At 36.1% G+C, this 24,010-nt stretch overlaps 2 protein-coding genes across 2 annotated transcripts in view; one reads left to right on the top strand and one right to left on the bottom strand.

Annotated features, from left to right (window-relative positions):
- Positions 1–1,368: 1,368 nt before the first annotated feature.
- LOC113049550 (UPF0428 protein CXorf56 homolog) lies at positions 1,369–11,111 on the bottom strand. The gene is made up of 7 exons (XM_026211982.1): positions 10,884–11,111; positions 7,533–7,650; positions 7,406–7,447; positions 5,392–5,536; positions 5,219–5,308; positions 5,024–5,116; positions 1,369–1,573 (listed from the first exon to the last, which is right to left on the bottom strand). Exons 1-7 carry the CDS (start codon positions 11,005–11,007, stop codon positions 1,511–1,513), a joined length of 675 nt encoding a protein of 224 aa, XP_026067767.1. The 5' UTR covers positions 11,008–11,111; the 3' UTR covers positions 1,369–1,510.
- A 1,139-nt stretch (positions 11,112–12,250) lies between these two features.
- Positions 12,251–24,010, top strand: part of LOC113049549 (relaxin receptor 1-like) — a 31,695-nt gene continuing 19,935 nt past the window's right edge. Inside the window, exons 1-3 of the mRNA XM_026211981.1 lie at positions 12,251–12,376; positions 17,902–18,030; positions 18,835–18,906. Coding sequence (XP_026067766.1) covers positions 12,322–12,376; positions 17,902–18,030; positions 18,835–18,906 — 256 coding nt within the window. The 5' untranslated portion in view covers positions 12,251–12,321. The remainder of the gene's footprint in view (positions 12,377–17,901; positions 18,031–18,834; positions 18,907–24,010) is intronic.

Here is a 24,010-nt window from a genome sequence, read left to right as displayed (position 1 = left end):
TATGGGGTAAATGCAGAACACAAATTCCAAGTATTGGACACAATACTTGGCCACGTCACACACTTTCCTTTCCTTAAACATACATTAAAAATTTAATATTCAGTAAAATAACACAGATTGTTTTATTCCAGATACAAGATAAGATCAATACTGACTAAATCTTGCAAATTTTGACATTCAAATTAAATGACAAAATGAAAATTAGCATAAGCATTCATCAAGAGCTGAGATGAGATTTTGTGTTGTCTGTGATTAAAGGAGTATAGGTGTGTCATCTTACCCTATAAATGGCTGAAGTTTAAATAATGGTCAAGTATGCAGCTGCCTGAAAGCTGCTCACCTTCAAAAAATCTCTGAAGAATAAAATCTTAAGCAACCAGTTTATACATCACATAGTGCTGGCTATTTTCTGTTATCAACAATCTATCAAAATTTGAACACATTTTCTCACTTCTAATGAACAGTTCATTCTTCAATGAGGCATTCACAGCAGGACTGCATGTCAAATTTTTCTCATTACACCACCGAACAACTGCCAACACGACCTTTTTACCCAAAAATAGCATCTCTAATTACAGGACAGAAGTTTTAACAAGAATCTAATGAAGACATTTAAAAACAAACCTTCATTTGCAACATATTTAAAATAATTGGCACTGATGTTCTTGTATTACTGCTACACTGATTATATTATAAAAAGATAAATGTGTCATATGTAGTGTGTAACCTGACACAGATGATAATCCAGCCTCCCATTTTCCAAACCGCTTATTCTATTTAGTGTCATTTCTTTTGATATACATCTAACAAAAAACAATGCTCATCTAGTCATATGTCAGCAGCAGATGAGCCCTCGATCTGTTCATTACAGACGGTTTGGTATGGTGCCGGTCTAGCATGAGAGGACTATTAACTGCACCTGTGCAGGTACAATGTCTCACTGGGGTTTGTGCAGGTGTGAAATAATGCTCATGTACTGTTCACTGATCCAGAATCTGATCATTAATCACGGACCGCACCGGACGGAGAAACACTGGCCCAGCCATACAGATACACACATCTTTCTTCCTGCAGGTGCACATCATCACTGTTCAGAGGTTCTCTAAGAGGTTCTGTCCACATGGCACTTCCAGTGATTTGCTTGATCGATCTTGCTCACAAAAATGAACAGAACAACTGAACTGAACATGTGTGAATGTGACCATGACACATGCCGGGTTGAAGGACAGTTACACAAAAACTCTATTGCAAACATTACACAAACACAGTGGCCTTGAAATTAAAACTCTGTTAATGTCTGTATCTAATAGAAGATTAAAAAAAGATGACAGCTGATGTAATAAAATTCTGTTGTTTTTATTGACCATTTAAACAAATCTGTGAAAAAAAAAAAAAAAAAAAAAACTTTTCCTCCCTTCATACACACAAGTGCACAAATACACACACTCTCCAGTAGCTACATCTAGACATCTCATTCATTTGCTCTGTCTCTCTCATTTACACACAATCTTCATTTGAACTGGTTGTCAATGAGAGTTCCCTTCATCTTGGCTTTCTTCGCCTCAAGCTCCGCCTGTGTGGAGAGAAGCAGTGTTCAGATTGCATATGAAATCAGTTTAAATCTGTTAAAATCAATACCACATTATCATTTAAGTCAGTACTGATACCACATCCTCTAACTGAACCTTTCTCTGTGGGTTTCAAAAATAATATATGGTAGCCTTACCATTCACATATTATTCACACATTATTATAAGCAACTGTCATATTTTCTTTCTTTCAAAAGAACATCATTCATGTACAAATCACATTAACAGAGTCTGAGTGAGTGTGTGCAATAGCTAAAACTAACTGCACAAAGAAACTCAGCATCTCCCGCAGTCTTTACTTTTGCCTGGATCTGCAAAACTCCCAGAGTGAAGTTCTATAGCTCAAATGGACTTGAGTTATGGGTTTTGTGTGTCTGCACAGCAAGTGTTTCAAACTAAATGGGAACAGGGAAGTTCTCTGTCCATCCCCTGCAGTCCATATATAAATATGAATGTGTGTATGTATACATGGTATATACATGATAACTAGCCGACCGCAATAGAACAGCAAATCCTGTGAGTAGCGCACTTGAAAACAAGTTCACTAAACAGTGAACATTTGGTGACTCTGAATGCGTCTCTCACAGACTGACAAAGCAGTATACTTTTAAAGATTGTGCACTCAACTGTTTGCGAAATGGAGCTATGTGCTCATGTATCCTACCTCTCTCATTCAGCACAAATCCAAATATTCCATAATATTTACATATTTGCGATGTAACGTATATAAATGCTAAACTATTATTTATTATGTTTGGTTCATTGTGTTTTATTTTGATAAAGTACCAACTGTGCTGTCAAGTTAGCAATGCTGGAACTGATGTGTTTTGTCAAGTTAAGTCAAGTCAAGTCACCTTTATTTATATAGCGCTTTAAACAAAATACATTACGTCAAAGCAACTGAACAACATTGATTAGGAAAACAGTGTGTCAATAATGCAAAATGACAGTTAAAAGCAGTTCATCACTGAATTCAGTGATGTCATCTCTGTCCAGTTTAAATAGTGTCTGTGCATTTATTTGCAATCAAGTCAACGATATCGCTGTTTTGTGTGTGTGTGTGTGTGTGTGTATGCATGCGCCAGCACAATCAAGTCAATTGTTTCCTTATACCAGCAGAATCAATTTTAACTTGTATTGGCTTGGGGAGTCGTGGCATAGTGGTTAGAGAGTTTGACTCCTAACCCTAGGGTTGTGTGTTCGAATCTCGGACAGGCAATACCACGACTTAGGTGCCCTTGAGCAAGGCATTGAATCCCCAACTGCTCCACGGGCGCCGCAGCATAAATGGCTGCCCACTGCTCCGGGTGTGTGTTCACAGTGTGTGTGTGTGTTCACTGCTCTGTGTGTGTGCACTTTGGATGGGTTAAATGAAGAGCACAAATTCTGAGTATGGGTCACGTCACTTTCACTTATTAATAATGCATCACTGTATAAAAGTCTACAATAGAGATTGTTTACAATAACAAAGAAAACAATACATTGTGCTTTTGTAAAATAAAGAAGACAAATAAGATGTTGCTTTCTGCCATTTGAGTTTCCTTTCTGTGAACAAATTAAGCCTGTCACAAAAATTAACTGAAACTCAGCTTATTTAGGCAATACATTATATTATCAAATATATTTTACAGATTTATACCTTGCATGTACACTTGTACTGCAGATTATATATATTTAACAATGTAATAATATTTCGTATTTTCACATCTAGGTGGAAAAATGTGTAATTTGTACTACTGTCTGTTGAAAATAAATTAAAAGAAACCGAGCATAGTAGATTTAGTAGAACATAGTAGTTATTTTTCCCCCGCTGTACCGAAATCGTATTGAACCATGACACCCGAACCAAGGTAAAAACCAAACCCATATATTATGGGCTGGTAAGTGATTAATATTTGAATCTTTTTAATTGCGAATAAATCAGACATTACTCCCAAACGATGATGTAAATTCATTACAACAGACATTACAAAAAGTACCTTTCAGCAAGAAGTATTTAGTTTGATTCAACATAAAAATGTATAACATATACTCTTTCAGACTATGAGGGTGAGAAAAGGATGACAAAACGTTCCTTTTTGGGTTGGTGAAGCCTTTAATAATTGTATTATTATTATTATTATTATTACTATGAAAATATGAAATTATTTATTTAATGAAATGATACCCTAAATAATAAACTAAAACTGCCAGATAGTAGTGATAAATGTCTTAATAATTAAGTCATGGAGCCATCCATTAATTCATTTGATTGGTTCAAATGGCTGATTCATTCAGGAGTGAAGTAAATGCTTCTCTTTATGATTGGTCCATTGAATCATTAGGCTTGTTCGACTTGAAGCGGATAATGACCATCAGACCTGATCGGTGTGTGGCATCAAAGTACCAATAGAGAGATCAGAGAGCAAACTCTGCATGCTTTTTAATCGCTCTTGCGGCACTTTGATGTCTTACGCCGATCTGTCTCTGCAGTGCCGCTTCATATCCATCGAGCCTAATGGTTCACCCATTTCTTTCAATATGTGCATTAAGAAATGAAATCTGCAAATGAAACTTGCTCAGAGAAAAACAGTTCTGCTTTTTCTTTATGTTTTCCTGGCAAAATTGAGCAAAACATACAACATTGTGTCTAAAATAACAGAATATTAACAAATTATGTTGTATTAAAAAAACTGTTGTATAAGATCGGTATCACATTTGCACTCGTGTGATATTGCTTAACTATATGATGTAAATATGAGACAAACACTCATATAGCAGTGAGATGTTGCCCTGCCTCATATTTGTCAACTGTATGAAATGTCAGATGACCCACATAGGTCTGGGGCGGGGCAAGTGTGTTAATTGCGTTAACGTTTTAACGCATTATTTTTCACCCTAATTAGTTTCAATAAAAAAATGTAAGCTGGAAACTGCTTCTGAATTGTAATAATTTTTCACATAAAAAAACTTAATTTGAAACAAAATATACAAAAGCCATGTTGTGATTATCACATGAAGTTCATTTAGCAAACAATCGGTCAGACTGAATCACAACTATAACTTTTGAGTTTGTTGTTCATGTCGAGTTTTCTTGCTGATTTTCATTAAACAGTTTTTAACAGCAAGTGAAATCTGTTCATGACCTGGCTTCATGCTGGCCTAATGTGTGTTTAAAGTGCGACTCAAGAACTTGTGTGTGCTTATCTCCACATTTTTTTAAGATAATCAAATACAAGCCCTCAGCTGCTTAACCAACCCACTTTAAAGAGCTGCCAAAGTAAATAAGATTAAGAGTGTGCGTGTGTGTGTGTGTGTGTGTGTGTGTGTGTGAGGGGTCTCTGTCATCTTGAACTCTAAATTCATTAACTGTTGCAGACTATATTAAAGTTTCAATCTGCCTGAAGCATGAATGCACATCGCCTTTTCTTTCATCTTCCTGTGTGTGCTCTTACCAGTTCCTGAAGGCGTCTCTTGCTCATTCCTTTCCTCTCCAACTGTTTCTCAATCACTTTGGCATTCTGGGCATAGGAATCCGCCACCTCCCGCTGTAGGATAAACAAGTCACAATCAATCAAAGCTCTTCGACAAAGAGAGATGATGTAAGGGATGAGTCAGGCCAGATAGGCAGCTGATGAACTTAAACTCACCGCTTCAATCTCTTCCTCTTCTTCATCGATCGTTGAAACAGTAACAGAGCTGAACTTGCCCATGTCTTTGGTGCGTTTTGTCATCATAACCTACAATGCATATTACACAAACTTATTCACCTCATATTCTGCAATTCTCACACATCTTTTCAAATTAAAATGTGGTGTCTTACCCTGACTTTCTTTGGCGTCTCTTGTTTCTGGCTGTATACGCTTGTGTTTCCAAATCCCTGGCCGAACTTCACCAGCGCTCCATCCACGATGAACGTCACTGGAGTGCTTTTCATCTGATGCTGATAGAACAAGAGCAGACCACACCTACACAGAAAAAAAAAGTAAAAAAAGTAAAAAAAAAAAAAAAAAACACATTAAAAAAACAGCTGATTTCTCAAACTTGACAATCTTTCAATATTGATTTATGAGAAAATACAGTTTATCAGATTTATGCCAATTTCACAATGTGTGATTGTTGCCACAATTTTGGTCGTCTTAGACGAATTTTGAAAATCCTAAAAGATTTCTATAATCCTAGGCTAAAATCTGTAGTCTTTGATCGTTAGTTTGACATGTTCACCGGCAGCCGAATAATGGCCGTTGCGCTCATATTTGACCTCCGACGAACTACTGGCAGTGTCAGAAGATTTGGTGCACAGTCCTGAAGTGAGCCATCTCCTACGACAAACCTCAAACTGTCTTCGTTTTTCAAGACAACTATGATCAGAATTAATGCTAGAGATTTCTTCTAACTGCATAAACTCCAGCGCTTCTGTCCTCCGCTCACAGAATTCATATGATACTTCGTCTTTGCTATGATAAACACTGATGGCGCTGCCATTTTCATGTGGGTTATAGTGCTGCTTGCACTATTCTTCTTAAATATGCCAGTATTGCCGCCATTCGTATACTTCATACACATTAATATACATATAGCCAATATTTCAGCCCTGCATGCAATGCAGCTCGCAGTCACTGAATGTGTACGAGTTGATCATGAAGAACTACAGACAAGTTTTCTTGAACACACTCATTTTTAACATGTGTTGACTGTCGTACAGTCTGACATTAATGACAACTGAGATCCCACAGTGTGCCATGATCATGTTCGTACAGTCTGACAAGAAGTCAAGTACAATCCTAATAGAAAAAACCTGTGTGAGCTCAGCTTTAGACAGTAATCAAACTTGCTAAAAACTCTGAGATCACACATAATTAGCATATTTCACAAGCAAAGTGCCACTGCTGCCACTTAGCTTCTCTTAGCCTTGACATCAGCCTCTTGGCCACAGCATGACAGAGTCATCATGGTGACACAGGAAACTTGATACTGACTGTTGTCTTGTGCATGCTTATTTAAGGACAGGAGATAATATGACTGGAAAAGACGGTTTTCATGATTGAGTCATAAACTGAGAGACTAAGTAAGGACGGTTATGCATCATCCTAAAGGGGGTAATTTATGACTACATTATACAGTATACTACAAACCTGCTAAATAAATAAATAAATGGACACGGAATATTGATTCAATCGTTTTATTACACTTCTGTTTAAAAGTTTGGGGTCCTGAGATTTTTTTTTTATATTTTAAAAGAAGCCTCAAATGTTCACCACGTCTGCATTTACCAAAAATACAGTTAAAACAAAACTACTGTGAAAAATTATAATTTAAATGAATTATATCATTTCAATTTAAAATAAATGTGACTATTCCAATATACTTTAAAATTATTATTTTCTCCTGTGATGGCAAAATTGAATTTTCGTTAGCATCACATGATTTTTCAGAAATCATTCTAATATGCTGATTTGGTGCAAAAATGTATTATTATTATCAGTGGTTTTTGATTAAATTTGTGCATCCTTGCTGAATAAAAACACTAATACATTTTTTTAATAAAATTAAAATCTTAATGAACCAAACTTTTGAATGGCAGTGGTAAAGTTTCCTACTAGCTAATATGAAATAATGGCCACAGAAAGGAGTGGTTGACTAATCAAATTCAAGTATTCCAGAGAGCAGTGGCTTGTAATAATTATTACTGAATGAACTGTATGCTATAACCAATGATGTATAATTGTGTTCGTATGTAACATGTTGCATGCTGAAGTAGACAGTTTATTATCACACATTCGGTATGCCTGATGTATCTTCTGTGCATTGTGAAATGAGTAAGCGGGCTTACTTACTTCCCACATTTTTTGCGAAACTGTCTTTCGATGCCCTCTGACCTGCAGAGAGACATACAGCGGTAAGTGAATCTTAATCAGTGTCTCAATTAATAACTTCAAAACAAACGTACATACAAACACACACCTCTTCAAGTACACGGTCTCATCTTCCTCCATGTTGCAGAACTTGTGGGCATGTTTTGCTGCATCAATCACTCTGGCTTTGTCCCGTGGTCTCATGGGTAATTTTTCTATCTGACAGTCTAAAAAAAGAACACATGGGCTTAATTATGTCTCTCTTTACTTCTAACACAAAGCACACACACTGCAGAGCCAACAGACAAAACCTACTCTTGTAAAGCAAAAAGGTGATGTCTTATTGACCAGTATGACTGACCTTTCCTGGTAGATATCATCCAGAACATGCAGATGTCTGCAATATTTGTCTATACTGATTGTACACTAAACTGTATTGGATTAATTGTAAGTTACATTTAGTTGAAATTAGGGGTGCTCCGATCACGATCGGGCGATCGTTATGCGCATCTCGTCAGTAAAGCCGGTTCTCTAATCAGCTGTTAATTCCATCAGGTGCGTGATTTCACATAGAGTAGCTGTTAATACACAGAGCCGTTGTTAATAGAGAAGATGCGCAAATCACGTTAATTTTCAGCGTTTTTTGACGCATCTTCTCAGTTAACAACGGCTCTGTGTAGTAACAGCTGCTCTATGTGAAATCACGCACCTGATGGAATTAACCGCTGATTAGAAAACCGGCTTTACTGACGAGATGCGCATTAACGATCGGCCGATCGTGATCGGAGCACCCCTAGTTGAAATTCACCATAATGTAGTAAAGAATAGACATTTCAGTTGTGTAATTGTCTATGGAGGGTCAGAAATCTCTCGGACTTCATCAAAAATTGTCAATTAATTTGTGTCCGAAGATGATCAAAGGTCTTACAGGTTTGGGAAGATATGAGGGTGAGTAATTAATGACAGAATTTTCATTTTTGGGTGAACTAACCCTTTAAGAAACAATATTTTGGTTGCCAGCCTAAACTAATCAGATTAAACCAAGTGTATATCTGCTGAATGCAACAGTTTGACATTTAGACACATTCCGGAACAGGATTCGGATGACACAGATGCTCCTGTGCTTTGGGATGCCCAAAAAACCTGAGCATCTCATATCACGTCCACGTGCCAAAGTAGAGGACAACACATTTTGAAGCGCCATGCGTATAAGATGACACCTATCTTACAATATTCACAGCATAAGTGAGGCTGAGTGGGACAAAGCCCTGTTGTGTGAAAAATCAGTCCGTCTGCTCTAAAAGCATTTCCCTGTTCACACATTCAGCTGAGTTCAGGTGCAGACACATAGGTGTGAGGAGAACACAATGAGGTTAGAGGACAAAGCTGAACAGTGTAAAGGATTTGATTCAAACCATTTATTTGAATCATTTGAATCAGTAAAAAAAAACTTTCAGTGCCCCTGTTACACCAGTAAGTGACTGTCTTTCTGACACTCTTTATGAATGAGTCATTGAATCATTTACTGAACCAAAAAAATAATCATTTAGATTTGAAAGAAGCAATATGATGACTGATTTATAATAAAGAGGCCCGATTAATCATTAAAAGGTTGCAATCTTGATTCAAACACCCACGCGATCTTATTTCTAATAATGAATTTTAAAAATTAAGAATAAAAAAAGAGGTTACATAAAATAAATAGTACAATCAGTTTGACGCAGCGCAGTACTCATGTAGTAAATGTACAGCTAAACAGACGTGTTTCTAATGAGTCTGCATTTAAATGGTCTGCACTTCAGGCCTACAAATAACCCTAAACACACACATTTATTTCTGCGAATTGTGGGGACTTTCCAGAAACTCCTATTATTTTTATACTGACCTTTCAGATAAACATAATTTACTATTTTTAATATTTTTTCCCTCATGTTTTACTATCCTTCTGGGGACATTTGGTCCCCCCAATGTAGAGTTATCAAGTACACACACACACACAACACAACACACAGAGAGAGAAAGATGAATCGAGAAAGCTTCCGTTATAATTGGTGACGCTGTCCACACCGCAATTTTGTCATAACGCTAAAAGTGAACATGGGACAACAACATATTAATAGGGATGGATTAACGCATGGGCAGTTTGGGCACATGCCCAGGGCACTAAACCAGAGAGCACTAGACTGCTCCTCCAGGAACGTGATTTCAACCGTGCCCCCACAGGATTTTAAGCAAAGTGGATTTTGGATACGGCTTCCAAAAGATGGGTTTTATATGGTAGGGTGAAGTCAGCTAAAATGGGCCATGCTTTGGTAAATGACTTATAATACCATCAAATAAGCTATGCAAGATATCTACAGATATATAAATATATACATACAGTTAGTATGAGTCTCTTAAATATATATAGGCCTATATATATTTTAAATGTGAAAAAGTATAATTATTTTAAAATTATGAGAGTTAGAGTATCAGAAAGTACCTTCTTGAGCCTAGGCTCACCATTCAGGTAAAATGGGCCAACAGTTCTGTTAAAATGGCCCAGGTAATTTCGGCTGAAATAATTTTATTTTTAATAGTAAATTGACACTATTGTCTTCAGCGTGCCATTGTAACAACACCATGAATGTTTTTCATGAAATAGAAAGTCGAACCAATATTTAATTAAACAATGCAATTAAAAATGAAGTGATCATGATGTATAGGTGTGTGTTTCAGTGCATTGGTGTCTTTTGTGTGCATGCTTGTCAAATACTTGTCAAACATGTTGTTGCAGATAAGGACATATCTGACAAACAAACAAACAAAAACAATTTAATATTTCCTATACATTTTTTGAAAGAGCACGTCAAAACCTTGTTCATAAACCTTGGTTTGTTGGTACCCTTATTAGTGATTGATGAAATTTGACAGGCTCACTTACCTTAAAATTTCTCTGACATTAATGTAACACTCTGCCCTGCCCACCCTAAAAACTCAGACCAATCTAAATTATTTTTGCATGTCAACAAGTGTTTACCTACAATGCAAGATCCGTTATTATGATTGGCTACAACAATTTAAAAAGATATGAGGCTACAACCTTTTTTGTCAACCTTTTTACCTGATAGCCCATTTTAGCTGACTTCTAGTAAATAGATTATACTAATATTAAGCTACTTTGCCATTCGACCATTAAAAATAAACTAACCCAATCTATAAAGGTGAACCATGTATTTATTTTCATTTAAGAATCATGATATTTTATGATATAGTTAAAAGTCGGGAAAATTTCGAATAAAAAAATAACGAAATTTCAACTGAAGGGGCCTTAAATAGTTCTGTGCATATTAAGCAATGGAAACACGATGATTTCTTAAACTTCAGTTAGTCTGATAGCTGGTGACTGTTCGCTGAATGTAAACAGTGAATTACTTGACGGCTAAGATCATGACTGGAAACTTGGGCTAACGTTACTCACCCAGTACAAGGACCATCTGGCCACACAGACAGTAATACACGTGCAGAGGTTTCTCCCCGTCATCATACTCCTCCCTGTCACGGGTGTCCGAGCACACCACACTCCGAGACACCACCTTGGGCATATTAAATCTTCGTTTACTTTACTTTTAAGTTCAGAATGTGTTTTCAGGTTTGTTTACTCCCCTGTTGTCGCCCGGTGATGACGTCGTCGTACGGTTCTGTGACGTTAGGGAGTCCCGCACATCTTTGGTTTCCTCTAGATGGCGCTGTGGATGTTAAAAAGTACTAGAATCCTGTGCGTAAAATCTTCTGTCTGTAAACTGGATATGAGTCACTACATAACAACAAAACACAGATTAAAATGAGTTCTAACGTTGAAAGAAGGCGCTTTTGCTGATACAGTGAATTATTATTTTTTTGTCATACTACAACAACAAATAAAAGCTATATATATCATATCATAAAGAGTCTTTCTCACACCCCAAAACATTTAATAATTTTTTATTGAAACAACTTTCCTGCATTCCTTGATAGACGTAGACGCCTTTAGTCCAGCTACTTGTAAGTTATGTTTAATTTATATGATTTATTTATTAGTTATATTATTTATTTATAATTTGAGGCTTTATTTTTTAGCACTCCTAATTTATTATTTTATTACTCCTAATTGAAATTATTTTACTTTATTTTTTATTGTTTGTTTTAGTTTTTGACATTTTGCTTAAGTACGTTGCTTGCATTACACACAGCTAACTAAGATGGTGCAAATTCCTGCTAATTTAGAGGGATCTTTACCATATAGTAGTTTTTACAATTTATAATAAATAAAATACAACCTTTGTGTTTCTGCCTCTTACATTCTGTAGACAAATATACACATGCACATTTCTGTTGTCAACATTAAAAATACTCTCTACCTTACAAAGTCTTAAAAGCAAAGTAGCAACAGGATGCCTTAAATCAGTGGTTCCCAATCCTGGTCCTGCAGGAGAACACCCCAACACATTTTGGTTGTCCCTCTAATCTGACACAGATTTTAAGTCTTGGAGTCATCACTAATGAGCTGATGAGTTGAATCAGGTTTGTTTGAAAAAGATACATCTAAAATGAGCAGTGTTTGGGGTTCTCCAGGACCAGGATTGGGAACCACATGCCTCAAATAATAGACAGAGCATGGTTTTCCTTACGCAAGCACATGTGTGTGAGTGTGTATTTAGAAATCATGCTGGTTTGGAAGAGAGTATCTCTCCATGTCCAAGTGCTATCTCTGTGATATAGATGTGAGTTTCTCTCTCTCTCTCTCTCTCTCTCTCTCTCTCTCTCTCTCTCTCTCTCTCTGTGTGTGTGTGTGTGTGTGTGTGTGTCTCCATTGCTCAGATCAGCAACTAGCAGTCTAGGAGATACACACTCACTTGTCTCTCAGAGCACCACGCATCATGCTTCCTCCTCTCCTCCTTTCCTCTCTCTCCTTTTCCCTTGCTTTTCTTTCAGGTAAGACCCACTAATGTTTTTCTACTCCGTCTCTTCATCTCTAACTGTATCTGACATGGCTTTCTCATTCTGAACACAGGTAACCGCATGGCAGATGAATGAGAGAATGAACCATCTGTTGAATGAGTCACTATAGTTAATGGGTTGCACTTTTCAAAAAAGCTTTATCAGTACGAGTCGAGAATGGTTTTATAAATGTGACTGAATGAATATAAATGCTTTTTACAATGTAAATGAGCTTCAGTCAGTTGGATCTGCCTTTCGGGTCAGACCTTTTAATTAATATAATTAGAGGTTGTATATCAATGCCTGTAAGAATTATGCTGGAAAGAAATGGAACGCTGGTTCTACTTTTATATGGCACTTTTGTGAATGGATAGTCTGCAGAAATGACTTGCACATATGCATTTTAATTTTAGTTTTAATGTTAGTAAAGAAATGTTTGATGATCCAGTACAGTATGTGCGTCCTGTTGAGGTTTCCATGTAGCTTTTATAGATATGCTGTAATTGTTTGGTATTTTTTCATTATGAGAAACTCAACCTGTTTTAGATAAGATTGTGCACATAAGAGTATCTCCTAAAACAGGTACAAATGTGTGTGTGTGTGTGTGTGTGTGTGTGGTTGGGAGAGAGAGAGAGAGAATGAGAGAAGGTGTGTTGAATTATTAAGAAGTCAGAAGATTGATGGACGCAGATACACACATGCAAGAACACACTCTGTGCAAAATTCCCCAAGGTGCTGGAAAGCAACACCATATTTATTCACTTGTCTGGAGATTTTATATTCTGTGATATGACCTCTGGCATCTCTCATGATCCATAATCTTTTGTGTTTTGGGTCATGGACAGTCACAAGTATGAATCAAGAATTCAGTATTCCCTCAAGGACTGGAGAATGTACGCATCCTTCTATGACACTCTCACCTCATACATTGTCTTTGAAATCCTTCTGTTGGCTTGCAGAGTTTTGTTCTGGTTATTAAAATTACCCTAATTTACGTGAGAAGATTGGTATCTATATCTAGAGTACCATATGAGTTTAATTTTTGAACCTATTGGTATCATTCAGTATTGAATATTTAATTGTGCATTCTCATTTTTCCTCTCTGCTGTCATCAAATAATCACTTAAAGTACAATATTCAAAAGTAATAATAATGTAATAAGCCTAAAATAAGCCTAAATAATAATTTAATAAGCCTATATATATATACATACATACATATATAGTGTTTAATTATTGGTTATTAGTCATGACATGATAACAACTATCAGTGTTTATATCGGCCAGAATTGTATTATCAGTTTAGTCCTATATGTACATCGTTATCTTGTTCATTTGTCTTTTTGAAAGCTTATACAGATGTTAATCAAGGCTAAATACATCTGTAAATGTTTCACTTTTTCTTTTGGGGTTTAACGTGACCTTCTAAAACCATTAATCAGTTAGGGAGTCTCTGCTTAGAGAACAGCAGCTTAAGTCCTTTGGTATTTAGAAATCTTGTTTGATGAGGTCAATTATTATACCTGTCTCCAGGGGTGTATTCCAGAAGGTGGGTTTTGTTGGAAACTCAAGAGTTTGTTAACCCCAGAAAAAGGGAAACTCAGTATTTTCGTTCAATAAAAGGCAAAACTAAACCTCTTGGTGAGTAAAAATTCTGAAAAATAATCTTAATGAAAAAGTAAACAGGATTATTTTTCTCACCGGACCACTTTCATTTTAATCATGCAGACACAGTCAATGTGGCAAAAATGGCGTGTCTTTTTATAAGGGATCCTGATGAGGAGGCTGCATTAGTTTGTGGGGACTTACTCAGGAGAGGATTCAATTTGATTTGTTTATTTTGCCATATCCACATGCAAATTTATTTGAACGTTAGTCTAACATTTTTAAATGGGGTTCACTTGATAACATCTGGTTGAGACCTCTAAGAAACCTAATAATTAGAACTTCCTTTAGGATTTCCAGTGTGGTTGGATGCATTGATTACACGCATGTTCTCACCGTCACACCTTCTGAAAATGAAGCTGATTACCTTATGGAATGGAAGGATGCCAGATGGAAAGGTAGTGCAAGATAAATGCTCGGTATTGTGGCCCTCTCCTCTTCATCTGTCAGTGATGCTGGTGCAGGTTCTCCTCCCATTTTACAAGTCTCTGCCTTTTTGCGGTTTGCTTCTGAAAAGAAGTAAAATGTCTTTCATTAACCTATTTAAGAAATGTTGCATGTTGCATTAGATAACATTTATTTATGTGAAAAAGAATTAGACTATGTGGAAAAAGCTGCTGAACATTTTTTTCCCCTCACGGTGCACGCACTAAACCCTAGAGACAACCTACTCCGAGTGGATTTAACAACTCTGTTCCGCTGTTCTAAAACGCCAATCTCAGGGTATAAGTCAACTCAGAGTTCACGTTTTAACTCAGAGTTTGTTGATCATCCTTTCTGAAATACACCCCAGAAGAGCACATAGAGTTTTTTGTATTTTGAAGAACGTTTATTTATTTTTATTTTTTATGGCAGCATCTTATTTTAAATGACGTCATTAATGCTTAGCCTTGAAGGTTGGATGAATTCTTAATAGATGCCTGTACTAGGACAAAGAGGAATGAGTCATATTGGGTAGAGGAGCATGAAGTGTGTCCATGAGCAGAATGTGGTCGTTTGAAAATAATCTCATGCATGCAATCAAATTGCAAAATAAACTGATGAAGAAGTAGTTTCCAGGTTGGAATCTGCCTCATCCCAGAAATACGCTGAATTGAGCAATTTAAAAAAAGAAAGCAAGAAAGATACATTGATGACTTAATGAACTCAAAATATTTATACTGCATATCAATTGTCCCAGCTCTGAGAAACAATTTTATTTAATTTGTGTTTAACGATAGGTAGGACAATTAAAATGAATGTTGCGTCCAATCAATCAGTTTAAATGTATCAGTCTATTTTTATTTTACTTATACAATACAATAGTCACCTTGGGCCCAACGGTGGCTATATGGGCACCCTCAGAAAAATGTGCTAAAACTGCATGTAAGTTAAACATTAGTACAACATAGCTATACACAAGGACGGTATCCTCAAAAGGGACATCTTTTCACTTTATTTATTTACCCTTGAATGGTTCATACTTTAGGAACATGATCATACTTTAAGGTCATAATACGAACATTTTACACATAGATATGAGTACAAAGTTGTCTCTTTTAGGATACTGCCCCCATGACAAAACAGTTGCACTGGATATAATGTATCTCCCTTAAGGTGATAAACTAGAGCGAGTTAGATTCTGGACTGCATGATGGTGTGTGATAGAGAGAGAGTGCGGCAAACACACCTTTCCGTTTCAGAGTCACACATCAAGTTAGATTTATTTTTCTTGTCTCACAGATTTTCTTTAGTCATGGTGAAAAGTTGACAATGCAGATCATCTGTGCATGTGCAAGCAGATGTGTTTTAATTTGTGCCTGCCTGTGTTTGAGAGATTTCAAGAAGGAAACACCAGAGTGTGAAGGTTACGGTGCTGGAGAGGTGAGCTAATTGACTAGTGTGTAGTTCGGGGCAGACAGACTTAGCATATACATGACTGACTTACTACCTGATAATGATGGCAGAGCTGTGAGTATATTGGCAAGGTGTTCAAGAGGATTATTCAAGTGTTTACATGTGTGTGTGTGTGTGTGAATAATGGAGAGAGACCCTTAGATTTGATGGGGATGTGTAGAGGTGTCTGTGCTACATGACAGCAGCTCCCCGGAGCTTTACATAGACCAACCACTGCTTTATATTCATCCTGCAGACAGAAAGAGAGAGAGTCCATTGACTAGAACATAGCGTAGATGAAAAGCAGAATGAGGAATGTGGAACGGACAGTGACTAAAGTCAAAGAGTCAAAGAATGAAAGCAAACGAAATGCCACTGTTTTCTATGATGTCATCAAGACTGTTTTCAGGGGGAGACAACATTGCCTTGTTTGTGTTGAGAAGGACCCTCTAAGACTCTATGGTATATCATACTCACTGTGGGCTAAAGGAATCTTACCCATAAATATTTGATCCCCGACTGTGTATTTTAACAGTGACCCAGCATCAGAAATGAGTTACAAAGAAGTAAATGAATAAATCAATAGCACACACTTAGTTAAATAAATACTGCATAAATAAATATGAAGAAAGTGGCATAGATTAGTGGTTTTCAACTATGGGGATGCCAAAGGCTGAGAACCACTGCTTTAGAAGTTTTTCTTAGATTATAAGATATTATGTTCATAGCTTTATAATTATTTCATAATGAAGTGCTCATAAGTTCATTTAAACACAGTAATTAAAAAAATGAATTGCCTGATGTACAATAATATAGACACGATGTTCTCCAGTCACATACTGGCAGATATTATCCTCCAGATGTCTAACACAGTTATTCAGATGAAATATGATAGATAAACCTGAAGCAATGTAAACTTCTCCTCAATCCAAATGCAAAAAAAAAAAAAAAAAAACCTGTCTAAGTACCCTGCAGAGCGGAGAGAGCTTTGAGAGCTTTTACTTTAAGAGCTTTATAAAAATACTTAATTTATTTTCCTCGCATGATTCCAGTTCAATAACTTTCTCTCAATATACTGTAATCCTGGCTGGTTGACTTTTGTTGTGTTACTTTAATAGAATCTTTTATTGGAAGTGGCAGATACAACGGGTTTGAAACCTGTTCATTGGTTGCATATCTCAGGTTTGAATGTAAAGATTTACATATTAAAAACTGATTATCAGGTAAGATTCCACACTTATTCAGAACCTTACATTCCCGAGGTGTTACATCACAGCTGCAGAGTCCTGTAATGTCATGGGTTTGAGACATACTGTACAATGTGATGCTGTCATGAGGCTGAGAGGTCACGCGAGTGGTGGCAGGGTTACCACTAACCAACTTAAGTCTTCCATCAGTCACGTGACCTACCTGCATCGTGAACTCTGACCTCCAGAAGTGCAACGAAAGGGACGACAACAACATTCGCATTATTTCAGTTGGGAATCAGTTCTAAGCAATACAATGTAACTACAAGATATGTTTGACCAGGGATTTTGTGTTTTATACGTGTTTATTTGCCATTTGAAGATGTGTATGTATTTATGTATCTCTCATATTCCACATCCACAAAAAAGACAGCTTGAGTTGAGAAGTTGAGCACTGAACAAACAGCATGCAGAGAGATTTAGACAAGGAAAAGACCAAGGACAGGGACAGGGACAGGGACTCATTCAGTGTAATGTGATAAATGAATCAATGTTGCTGGCTGATTGATTAAGTCAGGACTGTTTGAAATGTGTCTCTCACTTGGATTTGATTAATTCTGGAAAACATATTCAAAAATTTTCATCGCAATTGTATTTATTTATGACTAATTCTGTTGTTGTTTATTCTGACAGTAATAAAAATGTACTTAATTTAAGTCAAAACCTAAAGCCATGTCTGAGCAGATATTGGCATCACCTTGTTTCTGTTAATGGATGTGTTGTGTGAATGTAGATTCTTCAGGCTCTGATATGTGTCCATTGGGTCAGTTTCCATGTGGGAATCTGTCAGTGTGTTTGCCTCAACCACAGCACTGCAACGGGCAGCAGGACTGTCCCAATGGAGCAGACGAAGAGAACTGCGGTAAGACTGTGGGCAAGACATACGGACAATAGTTTGTATATACAAATGCATGCACAATAATGCAAGTGTGCAGAAATTTCCACATTATATCATTATATCATCATTAACAGACACCCACATACACATGCAGAGCTATGTGTGTGTAACGTAATATATTACATCATACATTTTAGGTTAAATATTCAGACTACTTTTTAATTTAAATAGAATGATCCTATACAATATTTATATAAAAATAAAGTGTGTAAAAAATATATTCCATTCCTTGTAATTAATAACATGAAGTGTATATACTTTCACCAAATATATTAGGTGAAAGATGTTCAGATGACAAAAAAAGTTTGGTAATGCTTATATTACATGTAAAAAAAAAAAAAAAATATATATATATATATATATATATATATATATATATATTCAAGGACATATATATTTTTACATGTGATTGACTGAATGTGAATATACTGAATGTAAATAAGCAGTAGGCTATTTTAGTAAGGAACATTTAAAAAAATGAAAAATAGGAATTAGGCAGAATTAATAAATTATGAATAATTATTTGCTATTGTATATTATGTATTCATGTAATAATAATAAAAAGTAATTATGAAGTTTAATTAAAAATGTAATTTTTGTAATTCTAATTCCAAGTATTTCTTTTTTGAAACCTGATTACATAATCCAGATAACGTATTCAGTTACTACCCAGCTTCGTACACATGCACACAGAAATATGAATATTCAAGATAAATAAGTGTCAATATCAGAAATGTGTGTGTGTGTGTGTGTGTGTGTGTGTTGCAGTGGATAACAGTGGTTGGCCCCATCTGTTTGATGCCTTCATGAAAACAAGGGTCCAGGAGTCGAAAGAGTGCAGTAAGTATTCTCATTTGTCCTTCCTTCCTCTTTTCCTCTTTTCCTCTTCATTTGTTTTATCTTTGCATGTATTTGTGAATTGATTAAGGATAAACATCCAAAAAGACTACATATACAGTCATTAAAGGCTGATTATGTTGTGTTGAGTCCTGCAGCACAATGTTTCTCTGCTATACAAAAAAAAGACATGTGAGCAAGGCTTTCTGTTCACAGTTTTCATTTGCTTTCTATATAATCTATATAATACTCCTCTTAGAAATAAAGGTGTGTAAACCCATGAATGTGAGATGGGTTTAACACTTACCAACTCTCGGTTAGATGGAATAGATCCTTTGAGTGCTATCACTGGGTATTATCTATAGGTGTTATAAAGTGATGCTAACACTAGATGTTATTGTGTGGCTTTATCATTGGGTGTTATTTGATTTTAGAATTAGGTTTCTTTCTTTATATATTCTTTTTATTTTCTTATTTGCCTATTGAACAGGACAGTAAAGATTAGTTAAGAACATAATGTGCACTTCCTCTGATTTTAAATCATATTTCATTGAAATGTTTAATGGGAAAAGTTGTCTTTTTTATTCCCTTGAGAACTGCTTTGAAATTCTAACAAACAGAAATAGTTTTATTTGGCCAATCTCTTAAATTTGTAGAAATTTATTTCTAAAATAACCCTATATGACACTTCTCAACTGATAGAACTATATGAATATGGCTCTTACAGTTCAGCTTCAAGAACTCATTGAGTTGTTTGTCCTTCTTTCATATTTGAGTGCCAGAAAGAAGGACACAGGCAATGTGTTAGTTTGGTGAATTTATTGGACACGCTTCATTGTCTCACTTCTGAAGATCAATTTGTTTTTGAAAAAATGCAAACAACAAACTGTTTCAAACTCTGCAACAAACCAATCTGTCACACTTCTGATTTGATTATAAAAACTTCTAAGCAAATTGGCCTAAATGAAAAAGTCACCCAAAAGAGATACATTTGCCTGGATGAAAGGGAAGGAAAAGAACGAGAAAGAAATTTAAACTTGACAACTCACACAATATTTTTTAATGAGGTTTGCTGCCTACAATAATCTGCAAAGAGAGTGAAAAAATGAAAATGTGTTAAACAGAACTGAAATGTAAACTCAGCATCCAGTTCAGCTAAATGTTTTATTGTCTCCATAACTGTGCAATTAAAATGTAGTGATGCATCTGTAATGTCTTTTTTATATATAGCCTACATATGTAAATATGCTAGGCTTAAAATGTACAGAGGGCAAAAGTGATGACCTGTATTCAGTAAAGACCTGCCGCAGTTCTCTGCAAAAAGAAAATGCTCATCTTGAGAATCCACTCTTAATGCAAGAGGTGTTACAACAGTGTAGCATATGGAAAAGGAAAGGGCCCGAGGGTAGAAGAGCCAGGTTCAGGTTGCTTTATTGTGGGAGCAATGCAGGTTTGCTTGGGGACAGTTATCTTGAAGTCTGATGATACGACACGCTCTCTCAACAGACTGCAAACAGATTGGGTTAAATGAAGTCACCAGGAAGGTCATAAATACTGATTTGCACTTTTGTGTTTACGCCAGCTCCATTATGTATGAGAATCAAAACATTACTGCAAAAATTCCTTCCTCAGAAAACTCAATCTTTCTTTTTGTTGCCCAAGTGAAGCCCTTTTACTTAAAGGTTCTTGACCCACCTAAGCTGTATTAAGATAGCAAAGCCTTTGGTTTCCACCAATTACTTTCGGCTGGCAAGAGGGCTGGTGCAGTGTTAATAGACTGACCATAGTGGCATGAACTCAAATTCAGATCATTTGAACATTATTACCCGGCAGTGCCAGGACAGGAGTGAGAGAAAAACTAAAAGAAAGCTTTTAGAGATTGATAGGAGAAAAGGGTGATGGTGGTGATGTCTAATTCCAGGGTAAATATACTTCTTATTAGCTTGGTGCCTGCCCTCTACTATCACATATGACTGAAGACCCTAATTAAACAAACATGATCCAACTAATCAAGTCTTTAGGAGTGCCAGAAACTTCCAGGCAGTTGTGTTGGAGCTGGTTGGACATGTGTTTGACACTCCTAGCTCCTTAATACTCCTTGCATCCCCTGCAAGGACCCCTTTTGTAATAAAATGTAATTTCATTACATAAAAAAGTACATTTAAAATTAGCATTTTCATACCATTTTTCTTTGAACATTTCCACACATACCCATTTGAAAATCTCTTGTTCATACAGTCATTCAGTAGCACAGCAAAACAGAGCTTTGAGTTTCATGGCAAGCAATAAACTGCTGCTGATTTCTGAAAGAAACTGTCCTATCTGGGCTGAGAGGGAAGTGATATTCTCACAACACTACTGTAAAACCTTAGAGGAAACAAGGCAGAGTTCTGCAGAGGTTTTTTTTTTTTTTTTGAATCCTTTTTGTAGAATGATTTGTATTTTTTGAGGTATACTGCAGCATAACTGACTGGAAAATATAATAAAATAAAATGCTCTGTAATTTTACATTTCGACCACAGATGGCGATAAAGAGACCCAAGTTCTGCAGCGCAGCTTTCATTAAAAAGCACTCTATATTTAAGCCCCTATCTCTGCTTGTCTCATGTTCTACATGCAGATTGATTTCCAATGGATAATGTTTCTTTAAAACCAAATACACAGTTTAAAATGATCAATGACAAATACGGTCCTATTCAATATTATAGCACTCCAGAGTTAAGGAGATTGTCTTAATTTTCTTACTCTCGTGGCATTCCAAACCTGTATGACTTTGTTTCTTCTGCAGAACACAACATTTAAACATATATTTAAAAGAATGTCTTTGTTCGTACAATCAGAGCCAGAAGTTTTTGAGTACACAAACGATGACAGCTTTCAAGCTACATTCAAGCAATCGCCCTTAATTCTTGCAATGAATTTGAACATGTCTGAACTTATAATACAGATGTGGGTGATAATAGAGAATAAATGACGCAATGTGTGTGTAATATATGGAATCTGTGCAGGCATGTGCTGATAAATGCTGACTGCCTGTGGAAAGAAAATGCTAGATGTTCCTTTGCCTCGGGTCTGATAGATAAATGGGGTCCTTCCGTAGGGTGGAAACAGGGTCACAGTGATGTACTGGACAGTATTTACTATCCATTACAAGGCATTTCTGTCAGCACCAACACAACTTCTCTAGGCCAGAGTGAGTCTGTCAAGAAAACTCTCTCCCCCGTGACGCACCAGCGGGAAAAGGTTCTGCTTGTTGATTAGGGTGTGTGGTAAGATTGTGTTGAAAGCTGAATTGAAATCAGTGCATCCTGAAGTGGGGTCTTTACTTTCCAGGTGACCCGAGTGTGAGATGAATTGCGGTTGTTATGGCATTCTCGGTTGAGTGGTTATAGGCATTCTAGTGCGGGTTCAGAAGAGCTGGGATGGAGGCTTTGATGTATGCCTTGACCTGCCACTCTAAGCAGTTCATAGCAACGGAAGTGAGCGCCACGGGGGGATATTCATTCAGGAACCTTTCACTGGAATAATGATGGTAGATTTGAAGCAATGGAGGATGAAGTACATCCTGTATACACCAGTTGCAATGTCTGCTTACAATAAGTACATTCAAAAGTTTATTCAAGACTTTGTATATTTTACAAGTACTTGTTTATAAGGACTACTATTTACTGTAGTTAGTCGATAAAGGTGAATGTCGGTGATGCAGCTCAGTTCAACATTATTATGAATTATTATGAACCACTGACCTAAATATGTATGATCTATTTTAAATCAGTGGTCAGCAGCACACTTTAAAAAACATTTTTAAAATACAGTTTCTTTGTTCGTTTTGAAATGGGCAAGTCCCAACAGCTATTTGTTCAATTGAGAGTTGCACCAACAAGATCTCTGAATCAGAGAGTTGTTAACTGCTGCATTCATATCAATTAAATTCACTGGTGAATCATTAAATGCTACTTGTGAATCCATCCAATTGGTTCTTTAAAGTAGAATGCTTAATTCCTTTCAATTTCAGTTCAGTTCTGAGTAACAGTGGATGGTATGTTTTATTCCAATGATATCCAAGATATTAGTTTATACTTTGGAATGTAGTAACTTTTTGCAGTATTATGCTTTTTCAATCCCAAACAAACACTTACCTGTACTAAAAAATAAAAATAAAAAACTCGCAGGAAATAATGCTTTACCTGACTGTCGAGGTTAGGTGAGAAAGACACAGCTGTCTCAAGAGCCTGAATGTGTTGAAAAATGATTATTTCAGTCTCACCGGGGGATTAAGATGTGGATGTCTCAAATCTGTCAAATCTGTCAGAAACTCTTAAAATCTGTCAAACCACAATGGACAAACAATATATGGGATGACCAACTATAACAGTGTTTTTATAATGAATGCTTCAAAATTCTGAATAAAATTTAGTTGATCTTTCAGTTTCTTTTCTTTGACACATTGAAAATATATGCATATTTTATTTTTTTTGTTTTTAAAGAATAAACAAAATGTGACAGTTTAACAAGAATAAAAAGTTAACATGAGTGCGATGCACTTTTTATTTTATGAACTGAACAAAAATAGAACTGGAGCAGTTTACTTTATTAATGAGGAATGTGAAAGAATTTAATCGTATTTTATTTTCACTCTCTCTGATTTCAGCTTAACATCAGTACACATTATTTATTTTAACTGGTGCAAGCATGAAACATGGCACTTTATTTAGCAGGGAAACAAAAGCTTATGACCCTCGTTGTGATGATCTACTGTTTTTAAATGGATTGAGCAAGGCATAAAAAGAACATAGATTTTATACTCTAATGGATAACACAAAAGGGGTTTGAGAGAGTCTGAGACAAAAGCCAGTTTTGTCATGTTAATGGCAGGAGTTTATCTTTTCGGGAAGACATAAGGTAATCTGTCTCTGTCTCTTTCATGCATTCTGTCTTTATCAAATGATTTCTGAAGTATAATGTAAATACTTATTAGCACAGAGCCTGTAGATGAAACATTATAGCTGGTCTCATAAAAGCAGATAAATACACACACATACAGATACACACGCTGTCAATGAATTTTAATTATACACTTAGTACCTTTACAAGTGCACATTACCCT

This window comes from Carassius auratus, chromosome 30 (assembly GCF_003368295.1).
Source record: "Carassius auratus strain Wakin chromosome 30, ASM336829v1, whole genome shotgun sequence".
NCBI classification, from domain to species: Eukaryota; Metazoa; Chordata; class Actinopteri; order Cypriniformes; family Cyprinidae; genus Carassius; species Carassius auratus.
The sequence above is the reverse complement of the archived record's forward strand: the minus strand, read 5'-3'. Positions and strand labels throughout refer to the sequence as shown.

Excerpts from the sequence above, each read along its gene's own strand:
- LOC113049550 (XM_026211982.1), bottom strand. The coding sequence starts at position 11,007 with ATGCCCAAGGTGGTGTCTCGGAGTGTGGTGTGCTCGGACACCCGTGAC. Across the intron at positions 7,448-7,532 it reads GAGACCGTGTACTTGAAGAG|GTCAGAGGGCATCGAAAGAC; the intron begins GTGTGTGTTTGT and ends GTCTCTCTGCAG. Across the intron at positions 1,574-5,023 it reads AGAGACGCCTTCAGGAACTG|GCGGAGCTTGAGGCGAAGAA; the intron begins GTAAGAGCACAC and ends CTCTCCACACAG.